Here is a 19,833-nt window from a genome sequence, read left to right on the forward strand (position 1 = left end):
CCTTGTCATTGGGTTAGGCCTGTCCCTCTGTTGCTGTTCCAGTTTCTTGAGGTGAGAATATAGAAACTGCAAGAAATGCAACTGATTTCTGAGCATTGATTTTGTATCCTGCCACATTACTGAATTGCTCTGTATGTTCTAGTAATTTGGGGGTGGAGTCTCTTGGGTTTTCCATAAAGGGTATCACGTCATCTGCGAAGAGACACTGTTTGACTTCTTTGCTGATTTGAATACCTTTTATCCCTTTTTGTTGTCTGATTGCTGTTGCAAGGACTTCTAGTACTATGTTGAACACTGATGGCGAGAGTGGGCATCCTTGTCGTGTTCTTGATCTTAAGGGAAAGGCTTTCATCTTTTCCCCATTGAGAATGATATTTGCTGTAGGCTTTTCCTAGATGGTTTTTATGATATTGAGGAATGTACCCTCTATCCCTACACTCTGAAGGGTTTTAATCAGGAAAGGATGCTGTATTTTGTCAATTGCTTTTTCTGCATCAATTGAGAGGATCATATGGTTCTTGACTCTTTTCTTGTTTATGTGATCTATCACACTGATCAATTTGTGAATTTTGAACCACCTTTGCATCCCAGGGATGAATCCCGTTTGGTCTTGATGGATAATCCTTTTATGTACTCTTGGATCCTATTAGCTAGGATCTTGTTGAGAATTTTGGCATCCATATTCATAAGGGATATCGGTCTGTAATTCTCCTTTTTGATGGGGTCTTTGCCTGGTTTGGAGATCCAGGTAATACCGGCCTCATAGAATGAGTTTGGTAGCTTTCCCTTCTGTTTCTATTTTTTGAAACAGGTTCAGGAGAATAGGTATTATTTCTTCTTTGAATGTTTGGTAGAATTCCCCAGGGAATCCGTAAGGCCCTGGAGTCTTGTTTTTTGGGAGGTTTTTTATCACTCCTTCAATCTTTTCATAGTTAATTGGTCTGTTTAAATAATCAATTTCTTCCTGTTTCAGTCTTGGTAGTTTATAGGTTTCCAGAAAGTCATCCATTTTTTCCAGGTTGTTTAATTTATTGGCATATAGTGGTTGATAATAGTTTCTAATGATCATTTGTTTCCTTGGTTTTGGTCATGATCTTTCCCCTTTCATTCATAATTTTATTAATTTGGGTCCTTTCTCTATTCTTTTGAGTAAGTCTGGCCAGTGGCTTATCAGTCTTATTTATTCTTTCAATGAACCAGTTTCTAATTTTGTTGACCTGCTCTACTGTGCTCCTGGTTTCTAATTCATTGATCTCTGCTCTAATCTTGATCAGCTGCCTTCTTGTGGATGGGTTAGGTCTGTTCTTCTGTTCCAGCTCTAGCTTCTTGAGGTGGGAATTTAAAAACTGCATTTTATATTGTTCTATTCTTTTGAGTGAGGCTTGGATGGCTATGTATTTTCCCCTTAGGACTGCCATTGCAGTGTCCCATAGGTTTTGGACCGATGAATGTGTTTTCATTCTCATTGGTCTCCAGAAATTGCTTAATCTCTTTTTGAATTCCCTGGTTTACACAATCATTCTTGAGCAGGATGGTTCTTAGTTTCCATGTGTCTTGAGTTTCTTCCAAATTTTTCCTTGTGATTGAGTTCCAGTTTCAAAGCATTGTGGTCTGATAATATGCAGGGAATAATCTCATTCTTTTGGTATCAGTTGAGACCTGTTTTGTGACCCAGTATATGGTCTATTCTGGGGAAAGTTCCATGTGCATTCGAAAAGAATATGTATTCAGTTGTTCTGGGGTGTAGTGTTCTATATATACCTATGAGGTCCATCTGCTCCCGTATGTCATTCTACATTCTTGTTTCATTGTTGATTTTCTGCTTAGGTGATCTGTCTATTGCTGAGAGTAGAGTGTTGAGGTACCCTACTATTAATGTATTATTATCTATATGTTTTTTTATTCTGGTTAAGAGTTAAGCCAGCAAATTCTTAGCCTATTTCACAGTTTCCTTATGATTAGATTCAAGTGATGCATTTTGGCAAGAACACCACAGATATGATGTTGTATCCTTTCCAGTGCATCCTCTCAGGAGGCATGTGGTGTTGGTTTGTCCTATTGCTGATGATGTTAACTTTGACCACTTGGTTAGGGTGATGTCTGTCACGTTCTACAGAGTACTGTAAATATAAGTTTTTCTCTTCATAATTAATGAGAAACTGGTAGAGGTGATTAATGGAGACTGTGGGGCAATCTTATATTGCTCAACAAACTTTTATCCACTTGTTTTAGTATCCATTGATGATTCTTGCCTAAATTGGTTTTTATTGTGGTGTTGCCAAATGGTGATATTCTAATTCAGCATTCTTCCTACTCTGTCATTGCTTATTAGCCCAATTTTATTTTTTTTCAAGTACTTACTGTAATACCTGTAGTTCTGTTCCTCCATGAAGCAGACTGAATTCCTGTGTTCATTATACTAAATTACTAAGAATTAAAACGTCCAATTAGATTTAGGTACTTGATCTTTTAAAAAATAAATTCTCTACAAAAGTAACTACGGAGTTACATCTTTTATTTGAGTGTAGCTGACACAGAATGTTACATTAGTTTCAGGTGTAAAACTTAGTGGTTTGACATTTTATACATTATGCTATGTAAATCATAAGTATAGCTACCATCTGTCCCAATTACATTGCTATTATAATATCATCGACTACTGAATGGGAGAACATATTTGCAAATGGTATGTCTGATAAGGGTTAATATCCAAAGTATATAAAAAACTTATACAACTCAACACCTAAAAAACCCAAACAATATGGTTGAAAAATGGGTAGAACCCCAAAGATACAGACATAGTGAAAAGAAGAGTCATATGCACCCCAATGTTCATAGCAGCATTGTCCACAATAGCCAAACTGGAAGGAGCTGAGATGCCCTTCAACAGATGAATGGATAAAGAAGATGTGGTCCATATATACAATGGAATTTTACTCAGCCATCAGAAAGAATGATCACCCAACATTTACATCAACATGGATGGGACTGGAGGAGATTATGCTAAGTGAAATAAGTCAAGCAGAGAAAGACAATTATCATATGGTTTCACTCATTTGTGGAACATAAGGAATAGCAGGGAGCTCGTTAGGAGAAGGAAGGGGGGGTAAGCGGAGGGGGAAATGAACCATGAGAAACTATGGACTCAGAAACAAACTGAGGATTTTAGAGGGGAGGGGGATGGGGGATGGGCTAGTCCAGTGAAGGGTATTAAGGAGGGCACATATTGCATGGAGCACTGGGTGTTATACGCAAACAATGAATCATGGAACACTACATCAAAAACTAATGATGTACTGTATGGTGACTAACATATCATAATAAAAAAAATTTAAAAAATGGGTAGAGGACCTAAATAGACATTTTCCTAAAGAAGACATACTGGGTGGCCAACAGACACATGGAAAGATGCTGAACATCTCTCATCATCAAGGAAATACAAATCAAAACCACAAGAAGATATCACCTCACACCTGTAGAGTGGCTAAAATCTAGAATTAGGTACTTTAATCTGAAGTAAAGAAACCTGTCAGACGAGCATTTTGATATATCTGAAGTAGTACAGCCACGTGTTTCAAAGTTGGGGGGGACCATCTTGCTGCAGGTTCCTGTCATGCAGGCAGGAAGAGGGACCCATCTGATGGGGAGGCCTGGGTACCTGCTCATGTTTCTGTCTGACTATGCATGGGGATATATGAGGGTAACCTAAGAGAATATAGGATTGTGTAAAATGTCAAATCACTGAGTCAGTGAAAGTGTCTGCTGCTCAAATGGTTGAAAAAAGAGCAATATCATAAAGGCTCTAATTTATGAAAATTGAGTAACTTGTTTAAGCACTAAGTCATTGAACCCTGTGCTCACAAATTATCATAAAAATGTGTTGCAGTAAATGCATGAGAGAACTGGACTTAAACATAAAACTTCATGCCAAAGAATATTTGTGTTTTTGGGTGGCATGATGAGCCAAAAAATACTTTCTTTACAAAGGTTTCATTTGTTGTTTGGGTCAGCTTGCAAAAAATATCTGTATTTGCCACTTTTAGTGGTTTCTCATGCTGCTATTTATAGACTAACAACAATTCTTTAAAGGGTGAATAAGCAGTATGACATTCATTATTCTTGTCCATTTTATCTTCACGTAAAAACTACTTTTAAAGTATATAGTTTGTAAACCTCTTGCTTTGTACTTTTCTCATATTTTTATCTCACTCTTTCATAGGTACCTCCTATTTAACAGACATTGTGTGGTGGGCAGGCACAATTGCAAGTAAGTACCCAGTATGGTGAAGAGCTTGGTGTGCTTTCTTTCTTAAGATCGGTCGTTCTTCCGGCAGGACTGGAGGAGGTGGAATGACTGCAGCTCCATTCTTTGGACTGCGGAGCAGGGTGGGAGGCATTGGAGCGAGGAGATAGAGGTTCCTACTGCCTGCAGTTAGCTGTTCATTTAGTCCAGGTCAGACTGTCCTGGGCCCAGGGAAATTGAAACAGCTCTTGCTTACTCATCTGTAGTCATGCTATTGACAGTTGGTGAAATTTCATGTTTTGTTGGACATAATTGGTTTTTATAAAGGAGAGTTTCTTCACTTATTCTTAAGTACAGGATCATGTACTATTATATAAAAGAGGTCATGTGGAGAGGTTATGTGCTATCACGTAAAAATAAATAATAAGGGGCGCCTGGGTGGCACAGCGGTTAAACGTCTGCCTTCGGCTCAGGGCGTGATCCCGGCGTTATGGGATTGAGCCCCACGTCAGGCTCCTCTGCTATGAGCCTGCTTCTTCCTCTCCCACTCCCCCTGCTTGTGTTCCCTCTCTCGCTGGCTGTCTCTATCTCTGTCGAATAAAAAAAAAAAAAAGATTTAAAAATAAATAATAAAATTGAAGTTCAGAACCCTAAATATATAAAGAAAATTTATATTAGAAAATTCAGAAATATCATGAGATTTATTTGTCACACATTGTCTTTTAGGCAAGATGCTGTCTAGCAGATGTTTCCTTTCACTGAGGAGCTCATCTTTAAGCTCTGTCTTGGTAGAGCTCTGGGTGCAGTCCTGTGCAGTAGTTTTTCTAGTTGGTGTGCCAGCAGCGTGTCACTGTGGCCCAGTAATCTATACTGGAGTAGATCCTAGGCCATTGAAAGGACAGGAAATTCTACATGATTAGTTTTAAACCAAGGATGTGTTAAGGAGAGAGTGGAAATATACTTTGTTGCACCCACTGTCAATCACTGCCAATTTAGTTTGGGAATTTCCTCAGAGGGCTGAAACTACTCCACACTGATTGGGTCAGTGATGCTGTGGGGCTTGCTCTCCTCTTCCTTCGGGACTCTTAATTATGCAAATGATGCCCCACATTTGCTTCCTCACAAGTAATGAAAAGAAGTAGCCCTTTCAGAGAAGAGCCTTGCCAAATTAAACTCTGTGATCATTGCTAAAAGAGAGTTGTAATTGCAAGTGGTATCCTTGTGATTCTCTTGACAGTGGCTGTTGGCCAGATTGGAAACTTCCTGGCTTACACTGCAGTCCCCACAGTCCTGGTGACTCCACTGGGTGCCCTTGGAGTGCCGTTTGGGTAAGAACTGGAATTCTGTGTTTTGGTTTTTAATATGTAGTTTAGATTTTTAAAAAACTTTCCATTTTAAATGTTTCGTTCAAATAGTAAAAGCAAAATTATAACTGAAGGTAGGTCTTCAGTATTCTACTCTATATGGTTTAATTTTATCCCTTCAAATTTAGTTTTTTGAATTATTAACTCTTCTCTTGGAAATTTGTTTTAGTGTATTTCAGACCCTAACTTATGCATGGACATCACTGAATGTGATTCTGTCGTTCTCCTAGTCTTTGCTCTGGAAGACTTCCTAGAGACTAGAGTCTTCCTGGTGCCTTGGCAAGTGATTATAAAAAATCATTAAGCAAAACTGTGCCTAGCATCCCCTGCCAGACACTGAACAATTTTCCCACTCCACCTTGGGAAATTATGGAGGTGGGAGAAATGACACATGGGCAGCAATTAGTATAAAATAGAATTTATAAATCATGACAGTTAACGGCAGATGGATCCCCATGCCCAGGAGAAGGGCTTCTGTGTGGTCCAGAGGGAAAAGAGGGAGGTGGGGCTTTGGGTTTTTATTGTAGTTAGAAAGTGAATGGGGTAGAGGTTCCCACACTCAGCAGGGGATTGCATGGTTTGAATTTCTGCCATTCTGCCTGAGGACACGAGAGTCTGAGGGTATTAATTATTAGCAGGCTTTCTGATCAGGTTGCCCAGATGTGGAGCAAAGGAAGTAACGTAGGACTGGGGACTTGAAGGCTGCCAGCCGCCATGCATTACAAGTGGAGTCTTTGTATTGCATTTGGCTTACCTACACAAATGATTTTATGAGACATTTATTGAATAGCTCAACACATATTCTCCCTTGAACCAATTAAATTTTGTTTTACCTTTGAAGAAATTATTAAGAAACAGATAAAATAGAAGAGAAATAAAACCCAAGTTTCTTTCTTTTTTTTTAGAGTACCATGCAGTTTTTGTTTTGATTTTATTTATTTTTTTAAAATAATTTTTTAATATGTTATGTTAGTCACCATACAGTATATCCCTAGTTTTTGATGTAATGTTCCATGATTCGTTACTTGTGTATAACACCCAGTGCACCATGCAATATGTACCCTCCTTAATACCCATCACCAGCCTATCTCAATCCACCACACCCTCCTCTCTGAAGCCCTCAGTTTGTTTCCGAGAGTCCATAGTCTCTCGTGGTTCATTCCCCATTCTGTTTACCCCCCTTCATTCTTCCCTGTCTTTTCCTACCGATCTTCCTACTTCTTATGTTCCATAAATGAGTGAAACCATATCATAATTGTCTTTCTCTGCTTGACTTATTTCAATTAGCGTAATCTGCTCCAGTCCCATCCATGTTGCTGCAAATATTGTGAAATTGATCTTTTTGATGGCTGAGCAATATTCCATTGTATATATGGACCACATCTTCTTAATCCAGTCATCTGTTGAAGGGCATCTCGGCTCCTTCCACAATTTCGCCATTGTGCACAATGCTGCTATGAACATTGGGGTGCATATGGCCCTTCTCTTCATTACGTCTATAGGTTTGGGGTAAATACCCAGTAGTGCAATTGCTGGATCATAGGGTAGCTCAATTTTTGACTTTTTAAGGGACCTCCACACTGTTTCCAAAGTGGCTGTACCAACTTGCATTCCCACCAACAATGTAGGGGGGATCCCCTTTCTCCACGTCCTCTCCAACATTTGTTGTTTCCTGCCTTGTCCATTTTTGCCATTCTAACTGGCGTAAGGTGGTATCTCAGTGTGGTTTTGATGAATTTCCCTGATGGCTAATGATTTTGAACATTTTTTCATGGGTCTGTTAGCCAATTGTATGTCTTCATTGGAAAAGTGTCTGTTCATATCTTCTGCCCATTTTATGATTTGTTTATTTGTTTCTCATGTATTGAGTTTGAGAAGTTCTTTGTAGATCTTGGATACTAATCTTTTATCTGTAGTGTCATTTGCAAATATCTTCTCCCATTCCGTGGGCTGCCTCTTAGTTTTTTTGACTGTTTCCTTGGCTGTGCAGAAGCTTTTTATCTTGATGAAGTCCCACAAGTTCATTTTTTTCTTTTGCTTCTCTTGCCTTCGGAGATATGTCATGAAAAAGTTGCTGTGGCCAATGTCAAAGACGTTGCAGCCTATGTTCTCCTCTATGATTTTGATGGATTCCTGTCTCACATCGAGGTCTTTCATCCACTTGGAGTTTATCTTTGTGTATGGTGTGAGAGAGTGGTCAAGTTTCATTCTTTTGCATGTAGCTGTCCAATTTTCCCAGCACCACTTATTGAAGAGACTGTCTTTTTTCCACCGGATGTTTTTGCCCGCTTTGTCAAAGATTAGTTGCCTATAAAGCCGAGGGTCCACTTCTGGGTTCTCTATTATGTTCCATTGGTCTATGTGTCTGTTTTTGTGCCAGTACCATGCTCTCTTTGTGATCACACCTTTGTAATACAGCTTGAAATCCGGCAATGTGATGCCCCAGCTTTGTTTTTCCTTTTCAACAATTCCTTGGCGTTTCAGGGCCTTTTCTGGTTCCACACAATTTTAAGCGCTGTTTGTTCAGCTCTTTGAAAAATGTCATTGGTATTTTGATCGGGATGGCATTGAAAGCGTAGATTGCTGTGAGTAGCATAGACATTTTAACTATGTTTATCCTTCTGATCCATGAACATGGAATGTTTTTCCATCTTTTTGTGTCTTCTTCAATCTTTCAAGAGTGATTTGTAGTTTCTAGAATATAGATCCTTTACCTCGCTGGTTAAGTTAATTCTGAGATTTTGTATGATTTTTGGTGCTATTGTAAATGGAATAGATTCCCTAATTTCTCTTTCTTCAGTCTTCATTGTTCATGTCTAGAAATGCAACTGATTTCTGAGCATTGATTTTGTATCCTGCCACATTGCTGAATTGCTCTATAACTTCCAGTGGTTTGGGGGTGGAGTCTTTAGGGTTTTCCATATAGAGTATCATGTCATCTGCGACGAGAGACATTTTGACTTCTTCTTTGCTGATTTGGTAACTTTTATCCCTTTTTGTTGTCTGATTGCTGTTGCAAGGACTTCTAGTACTATGTTGAATAATAATGGCGAGAGTGGGCATCCTTGTCGTATTCCTGATCTTAAGGGAAAGGCTTACAACTTTTCCCCATTGAGAATGATATTTGCTTCAGGCTTTCCATGGGTGATTTTTATGAAATTGAGGAATGTTCCCTCAATCCCTACACTCTGAAGTGTTTTAATCAGGAAAGGATGCTGTATTTTGTCAAATGCTTTTTCTGCATCAATTGAGAGGATAATATGGTTCTTGACTCTTTTCTTGTTGATATGATTTATCACACGGATCGATTTGTGAATGTTGAACCACACTTGCATCCCAGGGATGAATCCGACTTCATCATGATGGATAATCCTTTTAATCTGCTGTTGGATTCTATTAGCGAGGATCTTTTTGAGAATTTTGGCATCCATATTCATAAGGGATATCGGTCTGTAATTCTCCTTTTTGATGGGGTCTTTGCCTGGTTTGGGGATGAAGGTAATACTGGCCTCATAAATGAGATTGGTAGTTTTCCTTCTGTTTCTATTTTTTGAAACAGGTTCAGGAGAATAGGTATTATTTCTTCTTTGAATGTTTGGTAGAATTCCCCGGGAAATCCATGAGGCCCTGGAGTCTTGTTTTTTGGGAGGTTTTTTTTTTATCACTGCTTCAATCTCTTCANGGTCTGTTTAATCAGTTTCTTCCTGTTTCAGTCTTGGTAGTTTATAGGTTTTCAGGAAGGCATCCATTTCTTCCAGGTTGTTTAATTTATTGGCATAAAGCTGTTGATAAAAGTTTCTAATGATCCTTCCCATTTTATTGGTGTTGCTTGTGATCTTTCCGCTTTCATTCATAATTTTATTAATTTGGGTCCTTTCTCTATTCTTTTGAATAAGTCTGGCCAGTGGCTTATCGATCTTATTTATTCTTTCAATGAACCAGCTTCTAGTTCTGCTGATCTGCTGTACTGTTTCCTGGGTTCTAATTCATTGATCTCTGCTCTAATCTTGATCAGCTGCTTTCTTGTGCGTGGATTTGGCCTGTTCTTCTGTTCCAGCTCCAGCTTCTTGAGGTGAGAATATATAAACTGCATTTTAGATTTTTCTATTCTTTTGAGTGAGGCTTGGATGGCTGTGTATTTTCCCCTTAGGACCACCTTTGCAGTGTCCCATAGGTTTTGGACTGTTGTGTATTCATTCTCGTTGGTCTCCATATATTGTTTAAATTGATTTTTAATTTCCTGGTTTACCCAGTCATTCTTGAGCAGGATGGTTCTTAGTCTCCAAGTGTTTGAGTTTCTTCCAAATTTTTCCTTGTGATTGAGTTCCAGTTTCAAAGCATTGTGGTCTGAAAATATGCAGGGAATAATTTCAGTCTTTTGTTATCACTTGAGACGGGTTTTATGACCCAGCATACGTTCTATTCTTGAGAAAGTTCTATGTGCATTCAAGAAGAATAAGTATTCTATTTTTCTGGAGTGTAGTGTTCTATATATATCTATGAGGTCCATCTGGTCTAGTATGTCATTCAAAGTTCTTGTTTCTTTGCTGATTTTCTGCTTAGGTGATCTGTCTATTGCTGAGAGTGGAGTGTTGAGGTCCCCTACTATTAACGTATTATTATCTATATGTCTCTTTATTCTGGTTAAGAGTTGGCTTGTGTATCTAGCTGCTCCACTGTTGGGGGCTTAGATATTTATAATTGTCATATCCACTTGTTGGATACATCCTTTAAGTATAATATAGTGTCCTTCCGTATCTCTAACTACAGTCTTTAGTTTAAAATCTAATGTGTCTGATATGAGAATTGCTACCCCAGCTTTCTTTTGAGGTCCATTGGCATGAAAAATGGCTTTTCATCTCTTTACTTTCAGTCTGGATGTATCTTTAGGTTCAAAATGAATCTCTTGTAGACAGTAAATGCGTGGGTCATGCCTTATTATCCAGTCTGCAACCCTTGGCATTTTATGGGACCATTTAGGCCATTTACATTATGACTGTTTATTGAGAGATATGATTTTAATGATGTCATGTTGCCTGTGAAGTCTTTGTTTCTATAGATTGTAAATTTCTGTTCTGTATCACTCTTGGGGCCTTTTTACTTTCATAGAACCCCTCTTAATATCTCCTGTAGTGATGGTTTGGTGGTTACGAATACATTCAGTTTCTGTTGATCCTGGAAGGTCCTTATCTCTCCATCAATTCTGAATGACAGCCTTGCTGGATAAAGGATCCTTGGCTGCATGTTCTTCTTGGATAGAGCTTTGAAAATACTCTGCCAACCCTTCCTGTCTTGCCAGGTCTGTGTAGACAGGCCTGACATATTCTGGTATTTTAACCTCTGTATGTAAGGAATCTCTTCGCCCTGGCTGCTTTCAGTACTGTATCCTTGGATCTGATATTTGCGAATTGCACTATGATGTGACGTGGCGTAGGTTTGTCATGGTTGAATTTGGGAGGGGTCTTCTCTGACTCTTGGACACAAATGCTTGTTTCCTTTGCCAGATTAGGGAAGTTTTCAGCTACAGTTTGTTCAAATCTCTCTTCTAGACCTCTTTCTTTCTCCACCCCCTCGGAGATGCTGATGATTCTGACACTGGAACGTTTCATTGAGTAAGTAATCTCCCATAATCTACATTCTTGAGAATGTATTTTTTTGAGCCAAGTTTCTGTTTTAACTTCCTCTTCTACCATCCCATCCTCTAAATCACTAATTCGTTCTTCTTCCTCATTTACCCTGGCCGTCAGAGCATCTAGTTTTGACTGCAATTCATTCATAGTATTTTTAATATCTGCCTGATTCACTCTCATTTCTGCCCTTAGAGATTCGGTATTCTCGTTAATATTTTCTTTAATATTTTTTTCATCTTGACCATTGTTACTCTGAACTCCATTTCTGACAATTTGGTTATATCCATATCTATCATTTATGTAGCAGAGGGGACAGTCTCTGTCCCCTTTCTTTGCTGAGGGATTCTTCTCCTCGTCATTCTGATGAGGAGAGGTTGCGGGGATGCAGAGATCCCAGATTACTGACCAGCAGCCAGGCAGTGTGCACTTGTTTTATTGGGACCTTAGGGATGTGGGATTCTTGATTTTTCAGCCTGTCTTCTGGGGCAGGGGCCTGCCATGCTGATACTCAGACAACCCTGTTTGGGTAGCTTTGCCCTGTCCCCTGTGAGGGGGGATGGGGAAGGGCACAATGTGAACTGGTATTTCCAGGCTTTTGTTCTCTGTTGGCTTTCCCAGGTGGTTTTCTATGCCTCTTCTGAGAGTCAGAGCAGCAGTGGCTGTATCCCAGCCTCTGTCTCAGAACAGAGAGATTGCAATCTTCTCTCCAATGAGCTCTCTTGGCCACTTTAACTGTTTCTGTTGGTGCTGCCAAGAACCCTGTAGTGTCCTGGGTTGTGCGCCCCACAGCTGCTCTCCTAGCCCTCACTACCAGGGCCGGCATGTCTCTGTTCTTTGTGCTTCTAATACCACCAGCCTCCTGGTTCCCGCGCGCGCTCCCTAACTCCCTGTTTGAGTGTGATTCGCATGCGTTCCGGAGCGCCGGTTGTCTGTCTGGTCACGCATGTGCTCCCGAGCTCCCGATATCAGTCGGGTTCCAGTGAGCGCTCCAGAACTCCAGTTTTCATTCAGGTCGTGCACGCACTTCCGAGCTCTCGGTTTCAGTCTAGTTCGAGCATGTGCTCCAGAGCTCTGGTTTTCAGTCTGGTCACCCGTGTGTTCCCAGGCTCAGGATCTCACTCTGTTTTCTCGTGGGTGTAGGTCCGCAAGTCCGGCCACCTCCCCAGTGCAGGTGGCTACTGCTTCCCGGTGCCCGAGCTCAGTGGCTCCCTCCCCCTTCCATTTATCTTCCATTATCTGTGCGTGGATTCACGGCTCCCCGCTCGTACCTCAATACTCAGCGCTGGAGATGTTCGTTTGTAGAGATCCAGATGTATCTTCCTGCGTCTCGGGCCGATTCCGTGGTTTTTCAGGATGGTCTGGTAGATATCCAGCTTGACTCAGGCGACCAGCTATAAAAGGGGCCCCCTACTCCTCTGCCATCTTTTCTCTGATCAAATCCAAGTTTCTAACTCATTTATATGGTGTTATTCTGCTGTATTCTAGACAGATTCCCAGATCCTTTCAGAGAAGTGTGTCTATGATGGATATATTTAAATTGTACTTTAAAGTCAATTAGGCTTTAAGATTCTGTAGCCTAAAAAGCACAAATATGTTTTCTACAGGTTAACCTTTGGAAACGTGTTTGTAGAATGTTGTTCTTATCCAAACAAAAGACTAATATCACATGTAGCTTGATGTCGCTTTGTGTTTGGATGGCCCTGAAGAACTTGGATTGCATGAGTTGTATTCACTTCAGGGAATCACTGTCTAACTTCTCAGAGCCCAGCCTCACTCTTTGATTTGTTGTCCTGAAAAACATCAGTGAAATAAATAATCTTAACCTTGGGTCTTTGCACGTTGCACATTTAATATGCATATATTAAAATATCTTGCCTAGTTAAATTCCAAAGAGCTATTCTCATGGCTTTGACAGTTAAGTCACCTCACCAGAAATGTTCACTACTGCAAGTCTTCAGGAGACAGACTAGAGATAGAGGAGAAAAATAGAATAGACTAGAAATAGACTAGGAAGCCCCAAAATAGATCCACTTTTCTCTGTAATGATTCAGTGTATGATAAAGTAATCATCACGGCATAGTACTTTTAAAAGAAATTTAAAAACGCTATTTATTTGGAAGTAGTTTCCAAATTACAGAAGAGTTACAATAATAAAAACAGGGGATGGGTTAAATGGGTGATAGGGCTTAAGGAGTATAAATGTTGTGATGAGCACCGGCTGTAGTATGTAAGTGTTGAAACACTATACTGTACACTTGAAACTAATATTATATATTAACTAACTGGAGTTTAAATGAAAACTTAAAAAAAAAAGAATAATCACAACACCACCCATATACCCCTCACCTGTGCACACCTACTATTGATATTTTCTCCCACTTCCTCCATTATTTGCTTTCTCTGTATCAAGGTTTCTCAACCTTAACACTGTTGACATTTGAGGCCAGATCATTCTTTGTTGTGAGTGCTAATTTGTGCATTGTGGGGTGCTTAGCATCCCTGGACTCCATCAACCAGATGCAAGGAGTACCCCCCCAAAAATGTGTCCAGACATTGCACATGTCCTCGGAGGGGGCAAATTACGCAGTTGAGAACCATAAATGTGGTGCTTGCTTTGGTTTTTTTGTTCCTTTGTTTTTATCCTTTGAGACTACATCTATTATGACTCTTCATCCTTAAATACATCAATTTGTGTCTCCTAACACTGCAAATACTCTTTTTAATAACCATAGATAGTACAATGATCAATTTCAATAAATTTAACATTGTAGTACATGTATCTAATCTGCCTTCTCTATCCCAGTTTTGTTAATTGATCCATTATACCCTTATTTTATACCAGTATCCTTTATACCTTTATTTTTGCCACTTATGCCATTATTTTTATACCATTATTTTTCCTTTGTACCATCATTTTTCCTTTTAGTACAAGATCCAGTCTAGTATTGGGAGCTGCATGTAATTGTCATGTCTCTGGTCTAAAAGGGATATTTTTTTCTTTAAATAAATAGTGTTGGGAAAACTGGTAAGCAATTTGTAGGAATATCAGTTTAAATCATAGCACTGTCAAAATATGATCTAAGTGAATTAAGTATTATATACAGAATGGCCATCAAATGTGGAAAAAGAGGCAAATACAACATTGAATGGTTTGTTGATACTATTCCAGTGTATGACTGAAGTGATATATTGAAGTATGTTGTCTTGCTCAGTAATGCAGAGTTCAGTATTCCGTGTAAAGCTGTGGTAAGCCCAATGAGTTAATGTGCCCAATTATCTGTTGCATATAGCTCTAGACATTTTCTGTCTTTGATTTTCACTGATTAAGTCTGCATCTCTAATATAACCAGAATACATATGTACTATAGAAGTTTAATCTGTAAAAGAGGAGGGAAAAAAGTTTAGCTATGTTTCTATGGTTTATGGCCTATGTATAAGAAAAATATTTTTATTTTTACAACTTAAAAAAAGGAATGTCGTTTAGATCTTAAAAGGATAAGAAATTCCTGAAGTTTGAAGTAATAACAATGAAGAGTTTAACTTACTACAGTTAAAAAATAAAGTGGGAAAAATTTAAATCAAATGACAGTAATTAAATCTGTGACATAAAGAATTTCTTAGATTGGTCAGAATAATATGAAAATTCCAGAAGATAAAATGACAGAGGGCAGGGGCGCCTGGGTAGTGCAGTTGTCAGGAGGCTGCCTTCAGCTCAGGGTGTGATCCTGGCGTTCCGGGATCGAGTCCCACATCGGGCTCCTCCGCTGGGAGCCTGCTTCTTCCTCTTCCACTCCCCTGCTGTGTTCCCTCTCTCGCTGGCTGTCTCTCTGTCACATAAATAAAAAAAAATCTTAAAAAAAATGACAGAGGGCAAAACTGACCATTTGTTCATAAGAAAACACATTTATTTCACTAATATTAACCCTCATTTTCAATAAAATGCACATAAGCAATCAGATATAATAAATACCTGTTTATTTAATAAATATTTCAAAAGTAATATGAATGTTAGAGAGGATACCTGCTAAATATAACAAACTATATAAATACATATGTGTTCACCTTTTTCTTTTTAGCTTTTTAAAAATAGACATAAAATTTTATAAAGTAATAATCATGTATTATTGCGTTTGTAAAAGATCCAAATAGCACAAAAAAATAGTGAAAAGGGAGGAAGTAGAAATTGAGCTATAGAGGAGTAACATTGTATCTCACCGGGATTAATTTAGTATCAATTTGAAATATATTCTGATAAGCCCTAGAGAAACCACTAAAAAATAACAAAAAAAGTATGTGGAAAAAAATCAATAAGGAACTAAAATGTTACACTAGAAAGATTCACTTAATGTAAGAGAAAGCAGTAAGTGAAGAATAGGGAAGGGCGCCTGGGTGGCGCAGTCATTAAGCGTCTGCCTTTGGCTCAGGGCGTGATCCCAGCGTTCTGGAATCGAGCCCCACATCAGACTCCTCTGCTGGGAGCCTGCTTCTTCCTCTCCCACTCCCCCTGCTTGTGTTCCCTCTCTCACTGGCTGTCTCTGTCAAATAAATAAATAAAGTCTTTAAAAAAAAAGTGAAGAATAGGGAACAAAATGTAGAAAATATAAAGTAAAATGGCAAACACACAACTAATAATATCAATGATAACATTTAATGTCAGTGGATAGAACAATCCAGTAAAAAAGGCAGCGATTAGGGGCACCTGGGTGTCTCAGTCCAAATCTTGATTATGGTTCAGGTTATCATCTCGGGGGTGAGATTGAGCCCAGCATCAGACTCTGCACTCTGTGGAGTCTGCCTGGGATTCTCTCTCTCCCTCTCTCTCTGCTCCTCCCCCTGCTCTCTCTTCTCACTTTCTCTCTCTGAAATAAATAAATAAAAATATATTTTTTAAAAAAGGCAGAGATCGTCAGGCAGGATAAAGATCCACTATATGCTGTCTACACAAGACACTTTAAATTCAAAGATATAAATGATTTGAGAGTAAAAGGAAGGAAAGAAAATATTATGCAAACAATCCCATAAGAAAGTTGGAGAGGTTATATATCAGACAAAATAGATTGAAAGACAAAAAATATTATTACTAATAGAGACATCTTGTAATGACAAAAGGGTCGATCCATCAGGAAGACATAACAATTATAAACAAATGTGCACCAAAAAGAGAGCTTCAAAATATAAGAAACATACCTGAAAGAATAAAGAGTAACAGACAATTCAACAGTAATAGTTACAACTTTCAATACCCTACTTTCAATAATGGATAGAAAAACTTGGCAAAAGATCAAGAAGGAAATAGAAGACTTGAATGACACTATAAGCTAACTAGACAAAACAGACATCTGTGAAACACCACCCAACAACAGTAGAATTCACATTCTTCCCAAGTGTATATGGAACATTTTCCTGGATAGACCATATGCTAAGCCATTAAAAAAAAATCATCGATAAATGTGAAAGAATTGAAACCATGCAAAGTACTTTCTCTGACTATAATAGAATGAAATCAGAAAGCAAAACTAGTGAAATTTGTGAAATTAAACAACTTACTACTAAATGGCCGATGGGTCAAAAAAGAACTTACAAGGGAAATTAGAAAATACTTTGAGATGAATAAAAATGGGGGAGACAACACACCAAAGCTTACATGACTCAGCTAAAGCAATACCCAGAGGGAAATTTATATCTGTAAATGCCTGTGTTAAAAAAAAAAAGAAAAGGAAAGATCTCAAATCAACAGTCTAAGAGGGCCAACTAAACCCAAAGGAAGTAGAAGGAAGGAAGTAATAAAGATTAGAGTAAATAAATGAAATAGAGACTAGAAATAAATAGCAAAAAGCAGAAAAACCCAGAGTGTCCTTCGAAAAGATTAACAAAATTGATACCCTTCAGGTTAACAGAGAAGATTAAAATTCCTAAAATCAAGAACAAAATGGGGATATTGCCACGAACTCTACAGAAATTAGAATTATAAGCAAATAAGACGAACAACAGTATGCCAACAAATTAAATAACTTAGATGAAATTGACATATTCCTAGAAAGACTCTAACTACTGAAAATGTTTTAAGAGTAGAAAATCCGAATAGACTTACAGCAAGTAAAGAGATTGAATTGGTTAAAACAAACAAACAAACAAACAAAAAAAAAACTTCCAACAAAGAGAAGTTCAGGTAGAGGTGGTTTCACTGATGAATTCTTTCAAATTTTAAAGAAGAATAGGGGCGCCTGGGTGGCACAGCGGTTAAGCGTCTGCCTTCGGCTCAGGGCGTGATCCCAGCATTCTGGGATCGAGCCCCACATCAGGCTCCTTCGCTATGAGCCTGCTTCTTCCTCTCCCACTCCCCCTGCTTGTGTTCCCTCTCTCGCTGGCTGTCTCTATCTCTGTCAAATAAATAAATAAAATCTTTAAAAAATTTTTTAAAAGAAGAATAGAATTCTTCACAAACTCTTCCAAAAAAATAGGAGAGATGGGAACTCTTCCCAACTCACTCTACGAGGTAATATTACCTTGTAACAAAACCAAAGAAGTCACCAGAAAGGAAAACTACAACCAGTTCTCTTATTAATATAGATGGAGCAATCCTCAACAAAATACTAGCCAATTGAATTCAGCAATATACAAAAAGGATTATACATCATGACCAAATGGGATTTATCTCAAGAATGCAAGGTAGATTTAGCATCATTAGTTCATACACCTCATCAATAGAATAAAGGTTAAACACATCTCAATAGACACAGAAAAATCATTTTATAAAATTCAATACCCCTTCATGATGAGAACAATATGCTAGAAATAGAGGGGCACCTGGGTGGCTCAGTCAATTAAGCATCCAACTCTTCATCTCAGCTCAGGTCTTGATCTCAGGGTCGTGAATTCAAGCCCTGCATTGGGTTCCACACTGGGCATGGAGCCTACTTAAAAAAATATTAGAAATAAAACTTCCTAATCTGGCAGAGTATCTCTGTGAAATCCCCCCCAGCTAACATCATACTTAATGGTTAAGGACTGGATGATTTCCCCCTAAGATCAGGAACAAGACATCTACTTTTGCCACTTATACTCAGCATTGTACCAAAGGTTCCAGTCAATATAGTTGGGCAAGCAAATTGAATGAATGAGAATGAATTAAAAGACATCTTGATTGGGAAGAAAGAAGTCAGACTATCTCTATTTGCAGAGCTGACATGATCTTGTATGTGGAAAATTCTATAGAACTGCTAAGAAACTATTAGAACTAATAAGTTCAGCAAGGATGCTCGTTATAAGATCAATATACAAAAATCAATTGTATCTGTATACAGTAGCAGTGAGCAAGCCAAAAATGAAATTAAGAAAAAATTCAGTTATAAAATGGTACCGAAACAAACAAAATACTTAAGAACACATTTTTTTAAAGATTTTATTTATTTATTTGACAGAGAGAATACATTTTTAGGGGTGCCTGGGTAGCGTAGTCGTTAAGCGTCTGCCTTCAGCTCAGGGCGTGATACCGACGTTCTGGGATCGAGTCCCACATCAGGCTCCTCCGCTGGGAGCCTGCTTCTTCCTCTCCCATTCCCCTGCTGTGTTCCCTCTCTCGCTGGCTGTCTCTCTGTCAAATAAATAAATAAATAATCTTAAAAACAAAAAACACATTTTTAAAAAGAAGCACTGAACTCATACTCTGAAACCATAAAAACATTTTTGAGAGAAATTAATCCTAAATAAATGGTCCGTATTCACATATCCATATTCACATATTAATAAGAATTAATATTGTTAAGATGATACTAACTCATCTATAGATTCAGAGCAGTCTCTGTCAGAATCTTAACTGACTTATTTGAAATTGACAAGCTGATCTTAAAATTCATATAGAAATGCAAGACACCCAGAATAGCCCAGTTGTGATAAATAAATACACAGTTGAAGGACTCACACTTCTTGATTTCAAAACATTTTATAAAACTGCAGTAATCAGAACAGTGTGTTACTAAGTTAATGCTAGACGTATATATCAATAAAATAAAATTGAGATTCCAGAAATACATCTGACATTTATAGTCAGCAGATTTTTACCAATGGTTAAAGACAATTCAGTAAGGAAAGAATAGTCTTTTCAGTAAGTGGTGCTGATCCAACTGGGTATCCAAATGCAAATAAATGAAGTTATATTCCTACCTCACACTATATATAAAAATTAACTCAAAAGGGATCAAGTACCTAAATTTAAAAGCTTAAACTATAAAACTCTTGAAGAAAAGGTATAAATTTTTGTAACATTGGATTAGGCAATGTTTCCCTAGATTTGACACCTAAGGCACAAGCAACAAAAGAAAAATAGATAAATTGGGCATTATATAAATTTAAAATTTTTGTGCTTTAAAGAATGCCATCAAGGAAGTGAAAAGCCAGGGAAAAAATGTGATGTCATCAAAATGGTGATGTGTGGGAATCCACTCTCTGTTCCCTCACAAAGATCAATGATTGGACAGTTATCCATGAGGAGAAACAGTTCTGGGAGAGTTCTGGAAGAGCTATGGGAGAGGTCTGGAGTCTGCTTAAGAAACTTTAGCATACACTGTGGAACAAAAAACCTGAGAATAACCATAAT

General features: G+C 38.3%; 1 protein-coding gene across 1 annotated transcript in view; it reads left to right on the top strand.

Annotated features, from left to right (window-relative positions):
* Positions 1-19,833, top strand: part of NIPA1 (NIPA magnesium transporter 1) — a 71,234-nt gene that overhangs the window by 29,038 nt on the left and 22,363 nt on the right. The window contains exons 2-3 of the mRNA XM_034667995.1: positions 4,220-4,267; positions 5,481-5,571. Coding sequence (XP_034523886.1) covers positions 4,220-4,267; positions 5,481-5,571 — 139 coding nt within the window. The remainder of the gene's footprint in view (positions 1-4,219; positions 4,268-5,480; positions 5,572-19,833) is intronic.

The sequence above is a fragment of the Ailuropoda melanoleuca genome, chromosome 9 (genome assembly GCF_002007445.2).
Source record: "Ailuropoda melanoleuca isolate Jingjing chromosome 9, ASM200744v2, whole genome shotgun sequence".
Taxonomy (NCBI): Eukaryota; Metazoa; Chordata; class Mammalia; order Carnivora; family Ursidae; genus Ailuropoda; species Ailuropoda melanoleuca.